Genomic DNA, 24,140 nt, shown 5'->3' on the forward strand with positions numbered 1-24,140 from the left:
CTATTTTTGCACTATTTAACCAGCTCAGGAATGCCTGGGGTGGTGTGGTAGATGCAACTATGTGTTATCAATCCAGGCGGGAGTCAGGGACTGAGTGGTACCTGCTGTTCCTCGACGACACACCACGAACGCCCCGCCCCAGGGCCTTTGTACCTGCTGCCCGTCTACACGGAACACTCCCCCCACCCCCCCACCCCAACTCTCCCAGGCCTCCGTCTTCCCTTCTGCTGAGCAGGTCTCCGCTGCACCGAGAGCAGCACGCCCCCTGCACTCCCCGCCCCCGCCCAGCTTCCTTTCCCCACGGCATCGCCTCGACCTGGCACCATCTCAACCCAGCGTCGGGGCCAGCGGCTACCGTTCACCCTCTGCCTCCCTTCATTCGAACGAAGGCTTTGCCGGGCGGGTCCCGCTGTTTATCCCTGCTGGGCCTCCGGTACCTAGAGCGGCGTGTGGCCACAGCAAGGGCTCCCATGTTGGAGGAGTGAAGGAAGGACTGTCCCCGCCGCTTACCGAACGCAGTACAGGAAGTGTGTGTGGTAATCCGCGTACGCATAGTAGTAGTCTCCTACTCTGTGGTCCAGCACGGCATGGCTGTTCTGGAAGTAGTTCAACGCGCTCACGATGGTGCAGTGCTTGTTGTACGGTGAGAGCGGGGCCAAGCAGATGTCCCGGAGCGTCACGGTCTCAGTGCTGTAAGGCGCAGTGATGCTCTCGATGGCCGTCTGCAAGTCAAGAACCTGAAGGATGGTGTTTAAAACAGAGAAGCCCAGAAATGCATCACTTTTCCCTCGGAGGTTGACTAACCGTTAGCGCCCGGAGGGGTCAGAAGGTACAGGGTATTCGGCGAAGCTCCTTCCTGAGACAGGGAAGGCTGAGACACACGATGGGTAAAAAAAAAAAAAGTAAAAAATAAAAAATAAAAAAATGTGTCTTTAAACATATGTTTGGTGACTTCCCTGGCGGTCCAGTGGGTAAGACTTCACCTTCCAATGCAGGGGGTGAGGGTTCAATCCCTGGTTGGGGAGCTAAGATCCCACATGCCTTGCAGCCAAAAAAACCAAAACATAAAACAGAAGCAATACTGTAACAAATTCAATAAAGACTTTAAAAATGGCCCACGTCAAAAAAAACATCTTAAAAAAAAACCAAACATATTTTTGCGGAGGAACAGCAAACTGGGATGGAGACCCCACCTACAGGCACCCAGAGAGAGGAGGGGGCACCACGAGAGGTCAGGTCCCAGCGCAGGACACACGAACATCTGCCCTCCCACCCTTCTCCACAGGGACCCACGAGGCCACGGAGGGGAGCCTGGGGTCATCTGCCTGATCTTCCTGACACTCCCTCCCCTCACAAACAAATACCACCTTCCTCCATACTATGATCATTTATGTATATTCTCGTACTTTCTAATAGAGAATATATTCCAGGAGGTAAATGACAACATTTGCACCTTTTGCAACAAGCTGGGAAAAAGCAACAGACAGTCATTGGGTGGAAAAAAGATCCTACTAAAGTCCTGAGACTATTTTGATGTTTTTTCAAGCTATCAAGACTTTCTGTAGGGCAAGAGCAATGTTTATAGGAAAAACCATGCAACTGTGCAACTGTTCATTAAAAAATAAGTGGATGCAGTTTATTTACAGATAAGTGTGATAAGGGAGAACGGGCAGGTTTAAAAGCCTCTGTAAGACCACGGGATGGATCTCGTTCCAAATGCACCTCCCACCAAATGCAGGCACGGAGCCCACATTCAGGCAACACTAAGTTCATTCCTGCAGGTGGATCAGCAGTGATCCAGCAGCTCCTTCCTAGGTCCCCCGGACAGCGTAAGAGGCTTTATCCCTTTAGGTCCTGGTGTATTACTTTTTAATTATCACGGGAAAAAATCCGTAAGTTCTTAGGTGAATTATAAATACATTCTGTTTCAAAAGAGAAACGCTCATCTCAATTTCAAGCAAGACCATCTGTATGAAATAAACACCAAAGCGGTCTACAGTAAATTTTTCATTAAATTCAACAGCTATCACTTTTTTGAAAATTAAGTGAAAAGCGCCTTTACTTTTATCATTAAGGTTCACAAGATAAACCACCACACTCAGCCTCAAACCCACATCAAATAAACTGGTCAAAAGCTGACAAAGTGCCACGTCCCCCGGAATTGATTTCTGCAAAGAGCAGATTACCTGGTGCAAGATGTCTATGGCAAGTGGAGGCCCAAAGGGCACGTCGGCTCCAGAGGGGTAGGGCTGGTACACGTGCGGCTGGGTGAGGGGGGCTTGGATGATGAGCTGCTCGGTGCGGAAGAAAGGTCCGAAGTGTGTGTCGAAGTACTCCTTCTCCCGGCGCGCCTGGCTGCCGGGCGCAGACCAGAGGTCCACCGGGTCTGTTGTGACCTGCATGAACACCAGGCCCGAAGAACAGGCGGCGATGAAGGCCACGGAGAAGAACACGATGCATCCGGGGTGTCGGACGCAGAACGAGCCCCACTGTGCGAAGAGCCGCTGGAGACGGGCTTCGAAGGCGGCACCCAGAGAGTCACAGCAGGACGGCCCCCCTGGAAGAGCAGGAGAGGAAGAGAGGGTGGAGGTTAAGAGCCAAGCCATTCCTGAAAGCCGGAACGGGGAGAGCATCAGCTACCACTGCCCATAACGGGACTTGCGCCCACACAGGACACACCGGGACGTGCACAAGACGATCCCCTGCCCGCCCCCCACCAGCTACTTGTCTGCTCTGGAAGCGGCCCTGCTCACCTGCCCACACCTATCCCCACCCCTAGAGGAACAGTGCTCACACACAAGCCTCGGAAAAACAAAGTGCTCTCAGCACTCTGTCCGGAGCAGTTCCCTCCAACCTTTCCTGCTACCCTGGCTCTCAGCCCGCCACGCTGGCGCCTCCACAGCTCTCATCCCAGGCCAGGATCATTCTACTGCTATTATTAACTGCATGGCTCTGATCTGCCACCCTGACCAGGTTGTTAGTGCCACAGAGGCAAGGACCCTGTCTCCATCACAGCCGTGTCCTCGGCACAGGCTCAGGGCCTCTCCTGGAACAGGCATGTAAACGTTTGTCAAGGAAATGAATGCTCTCGTGCCAACATGGTCCCAACCCTTTTAGTTAAGGACTAACGTGCCTACCTTTGTCACTGGCATTTACCGAGAAAGCAATATTGCCATCAATGGGGGTGTACTCGGAGACAAAATACCGTTTTCTGGAAAATAAAAGCATGCAAGTCGTGTTCATGGACCTCGGCACAGTGAGGCTGTTCTTCTGACGTTCCCACGCGAGCTTTCCCATTGAAAGCTCACTTCCTCATCCTGTTTGCTTCCTCCCTAATTGGTGCCTGCCTTCCCTTAAGTTCCCTTGCTCTGGGTCTCTCTGCTCATCAGTCTCAGGGGAGAATTTATGAGGGTATTAGAAAAAAAAATTAATAAAGGATAATTTCACCTTGTAGCCCTCATTTACATTTAAAAGTTTTAGGTTCTTTAAAAACACAGTAAACACTATATTGCAGGAGCCATGAGCACATCTAGTGCCTAGATCTTGGTTTCTAAACACCATTCTCCAATGAAAGGAACCAGGACTCCTTGCAGAAGAGGATGCTTCTAGGGCTGGAGCAGGGAAAATAAGAGAACATCTTGTGATTCCAGAAAATAAGAACAAGCTTGAGAATTGGGGGGGTGGGGTGGGGTGGGGCATGCTTAAAAAAGCATAGGAGCCACCAGAAGATGCTCCCAGTGGTTGAAACTGGGAAAATTTAGCAATAAGATAAATGATGAGACTGAACAGAGACCACAGAATTTTTTTTTAAAGTCCATGATGTAAACGTAACTGAATAAATAAATAAGTAGAGAAGAAGGGATAACTCTGTACAGAGTAAGCCCAGTTAGTAAATGGAGAAGGAACGAGGGAAATACAAAGGCACCAGCAGGCAAACACCACAGGAAATAAGTGTTGAAGACAAGATCCACGGATGGATGCTAAAATCAGTGGGCGACAGTTTGAGGAGAAACAAGGTATTAACATAGTCTCAACATACCTCCTCTAAGATATTTATCAACTCCAAAGGGAGAAATAGTAACTTCACTATTACTGTAGTGGAGAAACCCAGCAGACACCTTCTTAACCAAGTGATCGAGGCTAACCTCTCGAGTGATGAGACATATTGACATCATAAGCCCTTGATATGATACATTGAGAAAGACACGTCACTTCTGTGATATTGTCAAAAACACCTAACCTCAACCTAATCACGAGAAAATATCAGATAAAGCCAAACTGGGGCACATTTTACAAAATAACTGACCAGCACTCATCAAAAGTGTCAAGGCCATAAGAGAAAAGGAAAGACGAGAAACTGTCACAGATTGGAGGAGATGAATAAAACAAAAAGTGAACGTGACATGGGATCCTGAAACAGAAAAAGGGTGTTAGAGAAAACACTGGTGAAACTTGAAAAAAGACTGTGGTTTAGCCAACAACAGTAAACCAATGTTATTTTCATGGTTTTGATTAAATTATATCCCATGGGTGATGTGCGTTGTAACACTAGAGGAAGCCAGTAGAGGATATAAATAAACACTACTATTTTTGTACCCTTTCGGTGAGTCTAAAATTATTTCAAAATAAAAAGTTTTAAAAACATGTGTTGTCCTAAGTCAAGACGCAGATATCTAAAAGGACTACAGTATTGCATTTGAAAGGATTTGAATCAGATTTGGCTCATGAGACTTTGTTAAAGAATGGCTGCTTTAAATCACATGCCATTTTGAATAAATCAATAAAACTGACTTCAAATGTTTCAATGGCTAAATAGGCTTTTGATTATTGACTAGTTGCAGGGCATAAGCAATTCGTGGAATGGTATTCATGCAGATATTTGTTTCCTATTCTAATGAACCAAAGTCTACTGAGCGAAAGCTAGAAGTGCCACTTGGGTAATTTTGCTCTTCTTGTCCTGGAGGAAAAACAAAACGGATTACCTGTAGCACCACACGGCAAAGAATGCACCAAAAAACACGAGCAGGAATGCCATGTAGGTGCTCCACATGATGACGTACATGGCGTCCAGACCCAGGATCCTCCAGGGAACAGGAGGGGCTGGGGGCTGGGGCTTGGGCCCACAGACGATCGAGCAGTCCTGGCAGCTGCAGGGCCCCATGACCTCATCCACGGACTCGTCACAGCCCTTGGTGGCATTGTTCATGGGCTCCATCCCATGGGCTGGCAGATCTGTGGGAAGGATTGTGTTGAGTGAGAAAATTTCCATTAAAAAAAAGCAAACACTACAAGGCTTGTATTAAATTCTATTTAAACCCAATGACAAGCACACTGAAAGAAGTAACACAAATGGAAGAATAAAAAGGACTGGAGGTTTCTGGGGGATCAAGTTATGTTTTGCTGCTTAGTCCTGTAAAATTTTAAGTTAACCTCTATAACTCTGGGCATAGGGTTTGTCACTGAGATCCAAGTCCACCACATTCCACAGTAAACCTTCAATCAAGTTTTATCTCCACTGAGGAGCTAGTCTAACGCTATGGCAGAGCTTTTGAAAAAACTTTTTTTTAAAAACAGCTTATTCCTTCAATTCTGCAGCAACACCTGAAGGCAATTCTTCTCTCTCCACTCCCATGCCCAGTCCCTAACCAACCAGGGGTAGGATAAATGCTCTAGTTACCTCTCTCGCTGGAGGAAACTCTAGGACCTAGGGATCTGAATTTATCTTCCTACTACAGGTTAAGGTTCCTGGGCTTTAAAAGAAATCCTAATACACCAAACGTGGAGGTCTTCATCCCCACCTGAAAAGACGGGCGTGATGGTGAAGGGCGCCTGGCCGTTGTCCTTGTTGAACATGTACTCGATCCAGTTGGTGGCGTTGCAGGCTTCGGCCTCCTTCCCGCACAGCAGCCCCAGGGCTTTCTCGTTACTTGAGGGGGCCTCCACGTCCCTGCAGGCATTGTACATGGCTGGCAGGGGAGTAAGGGAAAAGGCTGAAGCTGCGCTGCGTTAACTCACCAGATGAGATCTTACCAGAGGCCTCTCACGTGTGACCTTGGAAATCCAGACACACTGCAAGCGGGAGCCGCGGGCTGGGACTCGGGACAGTAAACGCTAAGGGCGGGATCGGAGGTCACCTCTGAAACCAGCTTGTCACCCTACAAGTAACATCAGGCCAGGTTCCAAGCAACTTAAAAGTCAAAGACAGTAAAGGCTTACGTCATCCCGGTATCACCCCCAGGGCATGCAACAGCAACCTGAAGGCCGAGCAAGGAGAAGCGAAGGATCTGAGTGCCTCTTCAGCCAGCAAAGTTGGTTCCAGGAAGCTCTACAGCTGGAGAATGCTGGCACTTCCAGGGTAAAAATTGGTTTCAGGACAGACTTCACATGTGAATGACCCTAATACCACTCTCTTTTGGGGTTTTATTTTAGTATGCATAAAGACAACACACGAAGTAATAATGTCAATGACATTTTGCACATAAGGAAGCAGTGGTAACGGGTCCTATCTTTTTTTTTTTTTTTTTTTGCGGTATGCGGGCCTCTCACTGTTGTGGCCTCCCCCGTTGCGGAGCACAGGCTCCGGACGCGCAGGCTCAGCGGCCATGGCTCACGGGCCCAGCCGCTCCGCGGCATATGGGATCCTCCCAGACCGGGGCACGAACCCGTATCCCCTGCATCGGCAGGCGGACTCTCAACCACTTGCGCCACCAGGGAGGCCCCGGGTCCTATCTTAATATTCAATTACCCGTCCCTGCTTGTTAGAAACCTCTCAGGACCTTCTTCCCCTAAACTTTAAGGAGATACTTATAAATTCATTGTGCTTTACCCTCACTCTTGAAAGACAATTTAGCTAGAGCGATAGTAGCTTCTTTAGAACTATGATAATTCCATTGCCTTCAGGCCTCTATCATTGCTGGTTAGAAAATCTCCAATTGTCATTCTTTTGAAGTGATTTCTATCTTTTCTCTACTTGCTTTGAAGTGATTTCTATCTTTTCTCTACTTGATATTTGTCTTTGGAATTTTATAGTTTTTATGAGCTATATTTAGGTATGGATTCCTTTTTAAAATAGCTTTATTGAGATAATTCACGTACCATAGAATTCCTCAATCTAAAGTTAAAATATAATGGCTTTCAGCATATTCATAGATATGTGCAATCACCACCACAGTCAATTTTAAAACACTTTCATCACCTTAAAAAAAGAAACCTGGTATCTTTAACTAATGCTCCCTTATCTCCCCGTCCCCTCAAGCCCTAAGCAACCATTCATCTACTTTTGTCTCCATAGATTTGCCTATTTTGGACATTTCATATAAATGTAATCATATAATATACAGTCTTTTGACTGGCTTCTACCACTTAGCATGATGTTTTCAAGGTCCATCCATGTTGCAGCATGGATCCATATTTCATTCCTTTTTATGGTCAAATAATATTGCGTCATATGGATGTACCACATTTTGTTTATATATGTATCAGTTGATGGATATCTTCGTTGTTTCCACCTATTATGAACATATGTTTTCATTTCTCTTGTGAGTGGAACTGCTGGGTCATATGGTAACTCTGTGTTTAATTGTTTCAGGAACTGCCAGACTGTTTTCCAAAGTGACTGCACCATTTTACATCCCCACCAGCAGTGTATGAAGGTTCTAATTTCTCTACATCTCGGCCAACATTTGTTATCTTTTTGATTCTAGCCACCCTAGTGGGTGTGAAGCGGTACCTCATTGTGGTTTTGATTTGCATTTCCTTGATGACTCATGATCTCAAGCATCTTTCCATGAGTTTATTGACCATTTGTATAACATGTTGGAGAAATGTTTACTCGTTTGCCCATTTTTAAATTGGGTTATCTACTTATTGAGTTGTTAGAAGTCTTTGTATATTCTAGATACAAATCCTTTATTAAATACATGATTTGCAAATATTGCTTTCACCTCTTTTTGATGGTGTTCTTTGAAGCACAAGTTTTTTATTTATTTATTTATTTATTTTTTTGCGGTACGTGGGCCCCTCACTGTTGTGGCCTCTCCCGTTGCGGAGCACAGGCTCCGGACGTGCAGGCTCAGCGGCCATGGCTCACGGGCCCAGCCGCTCCGCGGCATGTGGGATCTTCCCGGACCGGGGCACGAACCCGTGTCCCCTGCATCGGCAGGCAGACTCTCAACCACTGCGCCACCAGGGAAGCCCAAGTTTTTTATTTTGATCAAGTCCAAGATATCTATTTCTTCCTTTTGTTTGCTCGTGTTTTTGCTGTCATATCTAAGAATTCATTGCCAAATCTGAGGTCATGAAGATTTATCCTGATGGTTTTTTCTTTTTTTTTAATTTTTAATCCTGATGTTTTCTTCTAAGAGTTTTCTAGTTTTAGCTCTTACATTTAGGTCTTTGATCCATTTTAAGTTTTTAAATGCAATTTTTAAAGGATACACTCCATTTAAAATTATTGCAAAATACTGGCTATATTCCTCATGTTGTACAGTACATCTTTGAGTCTATCTTATACCCAACATTTTGTACCTCCCACTCCCCCAGGTTTCTATGCTGCCCCGCCCCCGTTCGCCACTGGTAACCACTCGTTTGTTCTCTATATCTGAGTCTCCTTCTTTTTTGTTATATTCACTAGTTTGTTGTATTTTTTAGATCCCACATATATAAGTGAGATAATACAGTATTTAATTTTGTCTGTCTGACTTATTTCACTTAGCATAATGTGTCCATCCATGTTGCTGCAAACATTTTAAGTTAATTTTTGTATATGGTGTGAGGTAAGGGTACAACTTTGTTCTTTTACATGTGGCTATCCAACTGTCCAAGACCACTTGTTGCAGACTATTCTTTCCCCCATTGAATGGTCTTGACACCGTTGTCAAAGATCAGATGACCACAGGTGTATGGGATTACTGTCAATTCGGTCTCATTTCTTTGTATGTCTATCCTTATACCAGTACCATACCATCTTGATTTCCACTCGTTGGTTAGTAAATTTTGAAACTGGGAAGTGTGATTCCTCCTATTTTGTTCTTCTTTTTTAGGATTGTTTTGGCTATTCTGGGTCCCCTGTAATTTCATGTGAATTTAAAAATCAGCCTGTCCATTTCTACAAAGAAGTCAGTTGGGATTCTGATAGGGACTGCACTGGCTCTATAGATCAATTTGGGGAGTACTGCCATCTTATAACAATATTAAGTCTTTGATCCATGAACACAAGATGCCTTTCCATTTATAAAGATCCTCTTTAATTTCTTTTAATAATGTTCTTTAGCTTTTAGAATATGTTTCACACTGTTTTTGTTAAATTTATTCCTAAATATTTTATTCTTTTTGATACTATTGTAAATGGAATTTTTTTTAAATTTCACTTCCAGATTGTCCATTTCAAGTGTATAGAAATACAACTGATTTATATATATATATTCTCTCTTTTTTTTTTTTTTTTTTGGCCACGCCACGCAGTATGTGGGATCTTAGTTCTGCGACCAGGGATGAAATCCACGCCCCCTGCAGTAGAACCAAGGAGTCTTAACCACTGGACTGCCGGGTAAGCCCCTATTCTATTTCTTCTTAATTTACCTGGTTTAAGGATTCATTTTCTTTTCCTAAGTCTGAAGATTCATCTCTCATCCATTTTGGAAAATCCCCAGCCATTATCCTTTTGCTTACTGTCTCTCCCCAGCTCTCTTACCCCCATATGTCACTTTTAATGATTTCCAGAACTTTATATCTCTATGCTGTTTTCTGAGTAATTCCCTCATATCTTCCAGCTAACCATTTGATTTTCAGGTTTTAATTTATCAAATAGTTCAAGGATACGGAAAATATGGAGAATATGATTCTCATGTACTTGCCACCCATCTCTACCGATCTTACTATTTTACAACATTTGCCTTAACATTAACAAAAACACATTATAGATATAGCTGAAGCTCCCTCACTATCCCTTCCTATGGGCAGCCCCCCTTCCCCAAGGTAACCACAATCCTGAGTTTGATGTTTATTTTTCCCATGCACGTTTGTGTACTTTTATGATATACTGTATCCATAAATACGTAGTACTGTTTAATATAAACATACTACATATGTTCTGTTACTTTCAGTCAGTATTTTTAAGTGTCATTCACGTGACTGACACAATCCTAATTCATCCATTTTAACGTAACAGACTATGACTATGCTCCAGTATACTATCTGTTCTCCTCTTAATTAGCATTTAGTGTCTCCAATGTTTTTTTTAAATGGCCTTTATTTTTTAGAGCATTTTAGGTTCACAGTAAAACTGAGCAGAGAGCACAGAGGGTTCCCATATAACCACTGCCTCTACACAAGCACAACCTCCCCACTATCAGCAGCACCAGAGTTGTGCATCTGTTACAAATGATGAATCTACATTGACATCATATTCGCCCAAAGTCCACAGTTTATGTTACGGTTGACTCTAGGTACTGTACATTCTTTAGAGTTTTGGCAAACATATAATGACACACATCCACCATTATAGTATCAACTATTAGTTTTACTGCTCTAATAATCCCTGTGCTCCACCTATTCGTCTCTCCCTGTCCCCAACCCCTGGCAACCACTGATCTTTTTACGGTCTCCATAGTTTTGCCTTTTCCAAAGTGTCAGAGAGTTGGAATCGCACAGTATATAGTCTTTTCAGGTTGGCTTCTTTCACTTAGTAACATGCATTTAAGGCTCCTCCATGTCTCTCCATGGCTTGATAGCTTGTTTCTTTTCAGTGCTGAATAATATTCTGTTGTCTGGAGGTACCACGGTTTCTCCATTCACCTACTGAAAGACATTATTGGTTGCTTCCAAGTCTGGCAGTTATGCATAAAGCTGCTACAAACATCCACGTGTGGGTTTTCATGTGGATATGTATTTTCAACTCTTTTGGGTGAAAACCAAGGAGCATGATTACTAGAATGTGTGGTAAGAATGTTTTTCAGTATACATATAACTGATTCACTTTGTTATACACCAGAAACTAACACAACACTGTAAAGCAATTATACTCCAATAAAGATGTTAAAAAAAGAATATTTTTCATTTTCTAAGAAGTTGCCAAATTGTCTTCCAAAGTGGCTGTACCATTTTGCATTCCCAGCAGCAATGAATGAGAGTTCCCGTAGCTCCACATCCTCGCTAGCATTTGGGGGTGTCAGGGTTTTGGATTTTGGCCATTCTAATAGGTGTGTAGTGGTATCATTGTTTTTTTGTTTTTTTGTGGCTGCATTGGGTCTTCATTGCTGCGTGCACACTTTCCCTAGTTGCAGCAAACGGGGGCTACCCTTCGTTGTGGTGCGCAGAGCATGGGCTCTAGGCGTGTGAGCTTCAGTAGTTGCAGCACGTGGCTCAACAGCTGCAGCACACGGGCCCTAGAGCACGTGGGTTTCAGCAGTTGTGGCACGCAGGCTCTAGAGCACAGGCTCGGTAATTGTGGCGCATGGGCTTAGTTGCTCCAAGGCATGTGGGATCTTCCTGGACCAGGGATTGAACCCGTGTCCCCTGTGTTGGCAGGCGGATTCTTAACCACTGTGCCACCAGTGAAGTCCCTCGTTGTTGTTTTAGTTTAGAATTCCCTAATGACATGATGTTGAACATCTTTTCACATGCTTATCTGCTATTCATGTATCTTCTTTGGTAAGGTGTCTGTTCAGGTCTCTTGTCCACTTTTCAATCAGGTTGTTCACTTCCTTATCGTTGAGTTTTAAGAATTCTTCATATATTTTGGGTAACAGTCCTTTATGAGATTATGTCTTTTGCAAATATTTTCTCCCTGTCTGTGCTTGTCTTCTCATTCTCTTGATGTCTCCAATTTTTCATGATCACAGAAATGCTACAATGAACGTTTTTATATGGTTCTCCCTCCTTACATGCATTAAGAGTTTCTCTAAGGTAGGCACCTCTAAGTGGACTTTCTGCGGTGAGGGTATATTTATCTTCAAGTTTACCAGGTATTGCAAAACTATTTTTCAAATGGGTTTCAAACACTCACACCGAGCTACAGTTTCCAGTGGAGTAGCATATTAGCATTCCTCTGCCTCTACATCCCCACCAATGTTTCGAATTGACCAATTTTTAAATCTGTGCCAATCTGATATGTGAAATGGTAGCTCACTGTTTTAATCTGCATTTCACTGACTGCTACAGATGCTAATTATCTGTATTTATAAATCCTTTCACTTCTGGTTTCTGCTTTTCCTCTCTTGTCTAGAATCCTTTCTTACCTTAAAGTCATAAAGACATTCTATATTTACTTCTAAAAATTTCCAAGATTAGGATTTTTACTTTGTTAATCAAAAATAAAAATTAGATGAATAATTAATTGCTCACTCCATTTATCAACTAGCCCACTCTTTCCCTTAATGATTTATAACAACACACCTGTATCAACTGTCCACATGGATGGTTCTGTTTCTACACAGAATGATCTCTCTTCATCCTGTCAGAGTGTCTTTTATGTCACATCTTTTGGTAGATTTATTCCTAGGTACCCTACTTTTTGTTGCTTTTGTGAATGGGATCTTTTTTCTAGTAAGTTTTTTTGTTACGTTTTTAACTGATCATTATAATTAAATTTATATGTTGCTCTTATAGTCAACAACTTTGATGAATTACTTTCTTATTTTATTTATTGTTTTTGGGCACATTCTTTATTCAGCTGCATCTAATCTTCTTTTAATCCACTTAAATGACTATTCCTTTTTTTTTTTTTAATTTTTGGCTACATTGGGTCATTGTTGCAGCACGTGGGCTTTTCTCCAGTTGTGGCAAGTGGGGGCTACTCTTCGTTGCAGTGTGTGGGCTTCTCATTGCAGTGGCTTCTCTTGTTGCGGAGCACAGGCTCTAGGTACGCAGGCTTCAGTAATTGTGGCACACAGGCTCAGCAGTTGTGGCGCGCAGCTCTAGAGCGCAGGCCTAGTAGTTGTGGTGCACAGGCTGAGTTGCTCCATGGCATGAGGGATCTTCCCAGACCAGGGCTTGAACCTGTGTCCCCTGCATTGGCAGGCGGATTCTTAACCACTGCCTGCCTGTTATATATCTTAACCACTGTGCCACCAGGGAAGCCCTACAGTTCTATTTCTAATCTGTTCATTCTTTTTCCTTAGTGTCCTATTCTTTTAGAATTCTTTCATTTCAGTCATTTTCAACAAACATGACATGGTCTTTTTCAGAGTGTTCTATGATTTCTAGTTGCTGGGGTACCCTTCCTCCTATTTGTTATACCTGCTTACTTTCCCTTCTCGTGATCTGTTTCTTTAAGGTCAAAAATCTCTCCTCTGCCAACTAGCTCTACCTTCCACCCCATCTCCTCAGTCTTGCAGTAATTCATGAAGTTATGCCTTTCATGTCCACTAGAACCAAAGTTCCAATGGTTTCTAAAATGTATAGAAATAAGCTTGCACATACTAAAAATTTCCATGTGGGAACTTATACTTAGGAAGGCGTTAAAGCAAATGCTTTAAGGAGATTGTATAAAAGGTTGTAGCTCAAGTCCCAGGATACAAGCAAAGCAACAACTCACATTTCAAGGCCAATGGAACTAAAAACTGTCATTTTCACAGAGTTGACAGGACAACAAAAAGGGACGATTTGATCCACTGTCCTGATACCAAATATAAAAGAGGAATAATTTAAAAGTTTACTTACCATTGGCAAAACTCTCTCCAACATAGTATTGTAATTCTTTTACGTTTGTTTTTGTCTGGTTTGTAACAGGATCAACATAATCTTCCATTGCTGTAACGTTCAGAAACTGACTTTGTCGAGGGCTACATGTCAGCTCACAAAACAGGTTCATTAGGTTATAAAAACAGGATGGACATCTAAAAGGAAAAGTAAGCTACTGTATATGATTTCACGGATAATAGGGCCAGCAAAAAGAATGTTTAAAATTTATTGTAAAATGGCAAATGGATTAACATGAGGACATATTAAACCCAGCAATTCCAAACCTAAAACCTCATGTTAAAATAGACACCTGTTTAGAAACTGCCCTAATTACTACATTTGTGCTGCCCAGATGTAATTTCAAAAAGAGACAAATGCTCTCTGAATTCTGCACTTTATAATTCAGACATGTTTTCTCTGTCTTGAAGTTAGAAGGACTTAGAAGCATCATGGTGACAATTCTGATTGAGAAGAAAAAAGGGAAAAAATGAGATTTACACATTAGTTTTCATCTTATAACCTACTGAAGGACTCTCTTCCGATCCCCAGATAATCCTAGGCTCTCTCTAAACACAAGAGGATTTCCCCGTGACATGAGAAGATAAAGAGAATAGCAGTGGTATCCCCTGGCTGCATGCATTTCAGAAGCACCCGGGTTTTCATAAGAACCACAACCGTCTGCTGTCTTCCAGGTTCAAAGTTTAAGCTTCTAATGTTGACCAGTTATGTGGCAGAAGACCTCTCTCTCCTCTTTGGTTCACCATTATCTGCAAAAGCTATTGCTTCATCAGACTTGCATTCTTGCAACAAAACCAATCAAGATTGCTCTCTACTCTGAACCCATCCAGACGACCACACGCGGCGACACAGAACAAGGAAGGTGTGGTCCCAGCCTTCAAAGCCTCTGGTCTAGTGAAGGAGCAGACACCCACAATGACTTGCTTTCAGGAGTTCCGTGCTTTACTGTGACAAACAGGAACAACAATTACACCATTCAAACAGAATTCGCTCTTGGGGTGCACAGTTTTCTACTACTTTCCGTAAATTACAAACCTCTTTCTATGTTACTCCATTTAATCTCTACAGTCATCAGTTTGGACAGCTGCATAGTATTCCATATTAGCATCTCACTGTTTGCTATTATAAATAAAGCTTTGCTACCTCTGACAACATGGGGAAAACTTGGTTATCTTTTGATGTTTACGCCCATAATACCTCACTTATGCCCATAATACCTCACGTAGAGCAGGTGCTAGATAAATGTATTTTGGCTAACTGACAGCTCCAATCTGGCTACAGCAACCTCCACTAGGCTTCCTTCCACAAGATAAGCTGGCCTGATTAGAGTCTCAACTTTCTGACCTATTATATTGTTTGTTGTCCTCAGAGAACAATTTACAGATGGTTTTCCACTCTATATTGCCGACTGAAAATCTGAGAAGAAGCAAGGTTTCCTAGCGGACACCGACTTGTGCCCTATCACCTGCAGTGACACCTGCATAGAGAAGCACATGTCCTTCCCATCTGCCTTTATCACGGTGCTCAACGTGCTGTTCTAAAGACCACCACCAGTTCGTTCTTCTGCACATTCGAGAACCGCTGGGTAAGCTTAGAGAACATGTATTACGAAGCCCTTTTCACTGCCCGGGTCACACAGAACACACTGGATGGCAAACTAATTTTGACAAAACCAGCCGACTCTGCCAAAACAAGCTTTGAGCAGTTACCAAAGGCCAGCTCTACTGAGGCCTGGGTCACCACAGGAAGAGAGAACCACGCACAAAGCAGGGGAGGGAGGCAATGCAGGGGACTGCTCGGAGGAGGGTCTCAGGTCAGAGAAATGGGCAGAAACCCCTCTCCTCCCCACAGCACGAAAGGGATCAAGTCTGAAAGGACCCAGACCCCAGTGCAGGTCCCCTTTGGGATGAAGACATCTCAGAGGAAAACCAAGTAGCAACTCTGAATGTAAAGAGAGAACTGAGTCTGATAATTATTACTTTATCAGAAGTTACTGTTTATTTCTGAGAAGTCGTAAGATAGCATTCTTAAAACAAGAACTAACTTTTAAACCCATTTTTCCTGCATGCCTGGCAGTCAACCCACCTGGACAGAAACTGCAGAGGCAGCTGCAGGTTGTCTTTCAGTGTCTGAAGCTGCTGAACATCACAGCAAAGACTGACGTTGCCGAAGAAGAACCCTGGACAGAGTTCCTTTCGGGTGAGAAAGCACGGACATCAGAGGAGCACAGTTAAACAAGGACAAGCATTCCTCAAATATAAGACCATTTTATTCATATCGCCCTTTTTAGGTACACAAGGGTGAGACACCTATATGCAAAGTGCTTGCAGAATTCTTTTAAAAGGTTATCAGATTTACTGTTTATAACTAGGGATTCACAAAAGTAGAGGCAGTAGAAGCATTTTAATTTTTTTTTTCTAATTGGGAAGCTCACTTTCCTCCCTTGATCATCATTTTACCTCTTTTTAGGTTATTTGGTTAAGTTTAACCAGAATGCTATTTACTCTTTCCCTCAGTCACTCCAGGGAATGTCGAATGCCTTTAATAATTCTGATGAAAGGAGTAAGTCCAGGTGACCTGCTATCGTGTCAACTGCAGCCTCTAAGACCCGTCTTTCCACCTGGAGTTTTCCAGTTCTTTTCTAATATCCCTGTGTATCAGGGATGGGGAAAGAGACAACAGGAAACAGATTCCTGGTAGCAGCCAAAGTTCATAGGCTCTTGGTGGAAACCGGAGGAATCACTAGAGTGAACAAAGGACAAGGGAGTCACAGCCACTTAGCAGCCTCGTCCACTCAAGTCCTGAAATCTAGGAACAAAAAGAGGTAACTTTGAGTGTATTTTGAAGAAGCTGCTAAAGCAACATCTGATGTACCAAGATCAGTTCCTAAGTAGTAACCTGATAATGGGAAACTTTATGAGCAAGGTATAGTCAGCCCCCAAAAATTACGCCTCTGGAGTTATGTTATCTTCTTTGTGCTACAGATAAGAGTTTAGGATAGGAAAAGCCCATTCATTTCATCTCTATCCCCACCCCACAGTAATATTTAAGGTATAATTGCAGAGGATCTCTGATTAGCATTTTGTGTTCCCAACGCCCAAGACAACTAACTCACCTGCACCAGGTCATAGCCATCCTCTGGCAACGGCTTTGGTAGCCCAGAATATCTGCAATTGTACCTCTTATCTCCAGATGCAATTCCACACTCTCCATACCAAACACAGGACTGTGAAAATACCTACAAAAGTCAAGCCAAAACTCGCTTCATTAGGGCCTCAGGGATAACACAAAGTTCAACAGCAAAGGGCACCCACTCAAGCCCCATTCACAGAAGCTTCCAAGGTTACCTGCAAAGCCAAGTAACAGTAAGAGGCACTGGTTAGTTTAACATTTTGACAAATATTAATTAAAATAGACCAAAATGGACTTGTCAAGTCAGTCAGCGAAGGAGGTAATAGAAATTCCTTGTTTACATGATTTCTACTTCCTGCTAGATTATTTATTAACAAGAGGAAGCTACAGTTCCACATAAGAGTCACTAACAATCAGTGTAGAAGAAAGCAAGATAGTATGTGAGTCTGTGATTACTAAGGCTCTATTTTTGCACATCTGTAGGAGGAACTGTGTCAGGTCTAAATAATGAAAGATCATTTGCGTATCTGTTAAGGTTAATTAATATCAGCACACCATGAGTAATGTGAAGAAAAGACCGTAAGGAGGAGAAGAATGAATACCTTGTCCTTGAGATTTAAGTAAAAGGCAAGAAATGTGCTCACTTTAAGGAAAATCCCCTCAGAATCTTAAAAATATAAAACCTCTTGTGTAAAGATTTCTCAAGAGCCACTCCTCTTCCCCACGTGAGAGTCACACGGCAGTGGGGTTGGGGGGAGGAGGGCACCACGTGACTCATCCCATCAGCAAGGCCACTGAGCTCCACCAAGCTGGCCAGGGTCACGGCCAGCGTGACCCTGCAATCAGCTATTGTGTAGGGAAACAGGGACTGTCGAGAAGCAACCATGGATCCCAAGATACCTGGTGGAAAAGCCATTAAAGAAATATCGGCACAGAAGCAAGAGAGTGAATTCTCTCCAGGGGCAGTAGCACGTGGGCTGCACACCGCAAGGAGTTAAGCTGGGCTGTGTTGGTCGCCGGCATCAAGACACAAATCCCACAACAGGCCCTGAAAACATGAAAGGAAAAACAGGCAGGAGGTTGAGGGGTGTTGAGGGGAAATCTAAAGGCCCAAATGACTTGTCTCTGAATTCATTCTTCAGATATTTTAAAACAGAAATTATGACTTACCCCATCTTGTTTCATTAAAAGTCATATGTTTAGGCCACAAGGAAGGGAAATTATACAAATGAGGAAGCAACAAGCATTTAACAACGTCATATCCCAAACCTTTGGCAAGAAGTTGCAAAATTCCACCATTTCTATATAAAAAGACTCATAATTATGTCCATAAACCTAGCGAATCTAGAGAAAGTACTGCTCTTTCCAAAACTCTGGGTTTCCCACTAAAAGGTCATTATCCATCTACTGAAGTTTGAAAAGGCAAATAAGCTAAGAAGGGGTGACAACTGCTGATACTGACCCATAATTTACACACAAGGGACCCGTCCCTTGGACCCCCCCTCACAGAATTCTCAACAGACCAACAGGGCAAGCAGGTCCCGGCCAGGGGGCACTCTGGCACGTCACCCACAGGTGTGGCAGGAATCCAGTCATAAAACTGCAACTCTGGCATGACTAACAGGACGGGCATCTGGAGTCTAAGTTCCCCTTCCTCGGCACTTAGCACTCTACGGGAAAATAAAGATGACCCAATGCTGTTTGGTCCCTATTTACAAGATCGTCCTTTATAATCTACACCATTTGTTTCAAAGCAAAGTTGTTTCCACCCACCAAGTAGAAGAGATGGGGCGGAGGGGGGGGCGGGTAGGGAGGAAGGGCTGAGGGTTGAGCTTGAGGGGTGGGAGATCAGGAGTCCTGGGTTCCTCAATAAATGCTGAGCCCGGCTGCACCTGGAGCAGGTAACCTGGCTGAGCAGAGCAGGCGTCTCCCACCTGTGAACTGCACTCATAACCCCGCTTATGTCACAGTTCTGGTGTGAACACTGAATGCGGGAATAAAGGAGCAAGTGCTTAGGAAACTAGAAAGCACTACCACTCAAACGTAAGGAATTATTCTTAATGCCTTCCAACTGTTTGGGACCTCACCAAAGAGGATCCAAAGACCTGAAGAAAATAAACTGCTCGTGGTTTCTTTGGGGCCAGGAAAAAACTGGGCTTGAGTCACTGCTCTTAGGTTTGCTTTCCCAAGTCACCTACCTAAAGAAGCATGAACCAGCGGGGCCCAAAGGTACTCACAGGCCACTCGCTGTGTGCCAGGCACTGTTTTAACTGTTCTTACATATTAACCCAATGAATCCTTACAACAAATGCATGAGGGAAGGTTTTTTCTTTTTTTGGCCACACCACGCGGCGTGCGTGATCCTAGTTCCCCGACCAGGGATGGAACCCGCACCCCCTGCAGTAGAAGCACAGAGTCTTAACCACTGGACCGCCAGGGAAGTCCTGGGAGGTGCTATTATGCCCAATTTACAGATGAGCAAACAGAGGCAGAGAGGCTAAATAACTTGTCCAAAAGCAGCAGAGCCAGGATTCAAACCAGAACATTCTAGTTCCAGAAACAGACTCTCAATATATAATTAAGGTCCTCCCTCAAGGGGGTCCATCACCCATCCCTTGTGCAGGCCTGTGCGCCTGTGCACTCACTCACACGGCTGCACGGGTTGGGAGGCCTCTTCCCCACCTCAAGTCTCTCTCCCAGCCTCCCCTCGGCTCACCTACAGCTGAAACCCGAGCATCTCCTTCAACCGCAGGGCCCGGCTGGTGCTGAGCCCCCCTGGGGACCTCCACCACCTGGCTTCCTCCTCATCCACATGTTCAACCTCATCTCTGTGTTGGTCCCTTCACCTGCTCCTGCCCACGAAGGCTGCTCCATTTCACCCTCCTGCTCAGTCAGACCACACACAACTCCTCTCCAGCTGTACCTCCAACCACCTGCTGCACAGCCCAGGTGCTCAAAAGGAAAGCAGTCTTTCCTCCATCGCCAGGCCCTCTTCATCAGGGGCTCAGGCCCAGGTACCTTCCCCACCAACCTCCCGGGAAGCCTCGCCGGTGCAGCCTCCCTCACCCCTTCCCCCCCGACCCCTTCCCTGCGAGCCCACAGCCATCCTCTGTCCACCTCATCACCTCCCACCACGTGGTCTGCTCCCATGGGGGTACACCACGCCCACGGCACCCAGGCACTGGATAAGGGTGCCCCTGTCACCTCAATCCCGCAGCAGGTCTGTGAGGCTGGCACTAAAATAACACCACTTCACATATGAGGAAACTGAGGGTTACACAGGTAAAGTGACCCACCTGAGGCCACATGTGAGAACGGCAGAGCCAGACCCGACCCAAGGCCTGGCTGGTTTGGAAGCTGGAGCTCTTACTTCTTACGCTGCACGAGGGTCACTCCTCAGCGGACCACTGACTAGGCCGAGCTCATCTACGCAGCCTGTCAAGAACCTAGCCGACATCCGAACAACTGGGGCTTCTAGGCTCCAAAGCGCCAGGGCCCAGCGGTCAGACTTTATCAACGAAGACAACGGCTCACCTCAAGATCCCTGGAAGATTTCCTGGAACGTCAGGGCGGCACAAGCCGACACCAAGACCAAGGGCACGCCGAGCAATCAAGGGCTCAGGTACAGGCCACGTACTTCCTTTCTCAGGGAAGCAAGGTGTCTGGGTGAAAGCTGCCTTCACTCTGATACAAGAACAACTGGTGCTGACTTCACACCAATGATACTCACCTGGGGAAGGCCATCTCCTGCCCGATACTGAAATAAACCCACCAAGGCCGGAGGTCCGCCAGAGCCCAAAGGGCACCAGACTGCATGTGAGCTCAGCTCCAGAGATGGACGGTGGCGGTAGTTGCACAACGTGTGATGTACCTAATGTCCTTGAACTGTACTTGAACTTAAAACGGTCGATTTTATGTGTATTTTATCACAAAACATGAGCTCGGATGCCCTTCACCATGGAAGAGAAAAGCCAGTGGCAAGGACTGCAGACAGCACGTTCTTGGTTATACTGAGATTAAACAGAGAAGGGTGACCGTCAGTTGAAACACCATGGGTCTGAGTGTCATGTGACACAGCCAGAGCCTCTAATAACAGGTGTTGCCAAAGCTCCACTTGGGGTTGTGGGGGACAAGTCCAAAGGATGATAATTCTTCACAGTTCATCTCATGGGCACCGACCAGTCTTACAGAGCTATTCATGACCACAAGAACTGTCTTATTTAAGCATTTAAACATTTGACCGATTCCTAAAATGTTAAATGAGTGTAGATTTTATTTTCCTTAATTACAGAGTACCCACCCATCACAAATATTCAAACATTACAGGTGTATATGAGATAACACCGGAAGCTCCCCCTCACCTCTCCACTGCCACCCTATTCCTCAGACTTAACCAATGCTAACTTATTAGATCTAGGTCTTCCGGGCTTTCAATTCCCTCGCACAGGCAAACCTGTAGACATATATCCACGCAAACACACACAAATGCAGTAACTTTTACATAATCTCTACTACCCTCCGTGACTGGCTGTTGACTCTACCTGAACTGCCTGTAACTGTATTTATCGGGGTCCCCAAGGCCGGACTCCAGCCCTTGTCTGCTGTCCCTCGTTTTCTCCACACATTTCAGTCCCCGCCCCCATCTTGGAACGGCCTCCCTTTTTACAAGCCTCACCCAAGACTCACTGCCTCCACTAAATTTAACTCTGACTCCTATCACCTGGATCTGGTCACGGTGCTCCCCCCGTCGGGTGAGCTGTCCTGGGGCAGAGGCAGGTTGGCCCCAGGCAGCACATGGCTGGTGCTCACGGGCATCCATCCTCACTGAGTCAGCAGGTGTCCTGCACCCAGAGCTCAGGCGAACCATTTCTTTGTGACTTACATTCCACAAGCTCCCCTGGGGATCCACCAGGACGCGGTGGATAAACGTTTCCTTAGAGGGCCAAATATTAAATATGATAGGTTTGTGGGCCCTAAGGTCTCTGTGCTACATACTCAACCTTGTCTGCTGTAGCTCAAAAGTAACCACAGACAATGGGTAAAAGATGGGCGTGGGTGTGTCCCAAGAAAACTATCCACAACTACAGGCTCTAGCCAGGTCATAATTTGCTGGCTCCTGCTCTAAGATCAAGGAGAATTTATGAGTATCACAAAGTTGTGCATGAAGGCAGAGGTTGCAAGAGTATTTTCTTGTGTTTGTCTCGAATGCCCTGTAAGACCACAGAATCCTAAAGGGCAGAGCCCAGGTGTTATACTTCCTTTGAAATTTTCTATAGTATTGCATCCAGTGTTCACTGATTCAGAAACTATCAAACCGTACAAGATGAGTTAAAGGAGCCTGACTGGATTATGCAGGAAGTTGCTTTGGCTTTAACCGAGAATTTAGTAGTTACAAGCCTAGGCCATCTCTGCTTTATTTCACAACATGCTCTAGAGTTTAATTATTGGATATATGACTGCACAGGGAAGCATCTTTCAATAATAATAGGAATAGTTCAGGAAAGTTAAAAAAAAAATGCCCCTTCTGCTACATGTCAGCAACTCTAGCAGCTGCTAAACAGACTCTAATTGGGAGCTCCCTGAAAGCACATCTTATCACATGGAGAAGCTCTGAACATCAGCAACAGAATTCTATACTCCAGGGTGAATATTAACTCATGTTCAAATGCTTAATGAACATCAACCGAGTGCCAGGCACAAAGTTGAGTGATTTCTCCCTCATTGCCTCGTTTATTTCTCGGACATCCCATGGAGTAGTATCACAGAATTTTACAGGTAAGGAAACTGGAGCTCAGAGAGGATTCTCTGAGGTCACGTGGCTCATAAGTGACAAAACCAGTAATGAGAAACAAGATTCTGAACGCCAAGTTAAGCATTCTCCCTCCTATTCACCCCCATGCCCACCCCACCAGCTGCTGCACTGTTCAAACTTCAGCTCAGTTTGTACACGGACGTATCCTTAGATTGTGACAATGTGCTGGGGATGGGCTGTCCCCTCCACTATCATCCTACACAGGTGTCCCTCTTTCCACACAGCCTTGTTCACCTACAGGACCAATGACTACCATTTACATACAACTCTAGGCAGCCGTCAAGTCCTGACTCACTTTCTCAGGACCACTGACTGTCCTCAGCCCCAGGCCTGTACCTGGCCATCCCATGCAGATGCAGTGCAGGGCCTGGGCCCCTCACCTCTGCTGCTGTCCTGGATGAGTAAAGCTCACGATGGAACCTGGAGACACACCCAGCTGCAGCTCTGGCGAGGGGTGGAGCTGAGGGGCTGACCTGGCCAGTCAGGATAACCCAGGAGGCGGTGGCCCAGAGAATCCTGTCCAGAGATTAAGCTGCCTGCTGTGTCCTTCGGGGTCAGGTACACAGAACAAACAAATATGACAGGACATTTGGGGTGGAGGCTGGTCTGCTCTGACTTTTAATGACGGAATTCTCTGGAACTCTGTTTTATAGCCAATCTGGGGTAAACATACACACATAACAAAGGATAATTTGTGTGAGCACCAGGCGCGCCTTTAGATGGGTATTTTAGATATATTTTTCGAGTCAGATGGGCTCAGCCAATCTTCACTTTACAGATAACCCCTCCAGCTTGCCGTTTAACTGACTTGCCCAAGGTCACACTATTAGTTAGTCTTAGACATTTCTGAGCTCCCACACTCACAAGTTTGAAAAATAATCCAAAAGCCACAAGGCTAAATCAAAACCATGAAAGTGGGTGGGGGTATATACTGTCCGCAGGTTTTTTCCTAAGGAATGTTCACACAACGTGACAATTAAACCAAGGGTCAGGCCAGTAGGCTAAATCCACACCTGATCTATCACAGGCTTTTGGAGAAGCCACACTGGAGCCAGGAACATGCCTTGAATGTTACTGGCCAAGTAGAACATCTGCTAAACACCCATTCAACAGAGCTTGCTAAATATGAATAACCTGGCAGCAATATTCTGAATTTGAATAGAGCCCGGAAGTCAGAAGACAGTGGCTCAAGCCCCAGTCTGCCATTTACCAACTATGACCTTGAGACAAACTTCAGCCTTAATATCCACATCTGTAAAACCGGAAAAACAGCATCATAAAACAAGATCAGAGGTGTCACTGCAATGGAGTACCATGCAAAAATTAGGTAATTCCTTTTTCCTTAGTCTCTTGTAATCCAGGATGCCATTTAAAAATATTGAGATAATTTACATACCATAAATTCACCGTTGAAGTGTACAGCTTAATGGTTTTTAGTAACAACTGGGTAACTCTCCCCCCTATTTTCTCCAGTTTTCCTTGCATCCGCCTGATAAGC

General features: G+C 44.7%; 1 protein-coding gene across 1 annotated transcript in view; it reads right to left on the minus strand.

Annotated features, from left to right (window-relative positions):
• NPC1 (NPC intracellular cholesterol transporter 1) overlaps window positions 1-24,140 on the minus strand; it is a 49,971-nt gene that overhangs the window by 22,065 nt on the left and 3,766 nt on the right. The window contains exons 2-9 of the mRNA XM_060119078.1: window positions 16,814-16,936; window positions 15,784-15,890; window positions 13,660-13,835; window positions 5,799-5,966; window positions 4,983-5,232; window positions 3,138-3,211; window positions 2,187-2,557; window positions 511-737 (exon numbers count right to left, since the gene is read on the minus strand). Coding sequence (XP_059975061.1) covers window positions 511-737; window positions 2,187-2,557; window positions 3,138-3,211; window positions 4,983-5,232; window positions 5,799-5,966; window positions 13,660-13,835; window positions 15,784-15,890; window positions 16,814-16,936 — 1,496 coding nt within the window. The remainder of the gene's footprint in view (window positions 1-510; window positions 738-2,186; window positions 2,558-3,137; window positions 3,212-4,982; window positions 5,233-5,798; window positions 5,967-13,659; window positions 13,836-15,783; window positions 15,891-16,813; window positions 16,937-24,140) is intronic.

Source organism: Mesoplodon densirostris, chromosome 15 (genome assembly GCF_025265405.1).
Source record: "Mesoplodon densirostris isolate mMesDen1 chromosome 15, mMesDen1 primary haplotype, whole genome shotgun sequence".
NCBI classification, from domain to species: domain Eukaryota; kingdom Metazoa; phylum Chordata; class Mammalia; order Artiodactyla; family Ziphiidae; genus Mesoplodon; species Mesoplodon densirostris.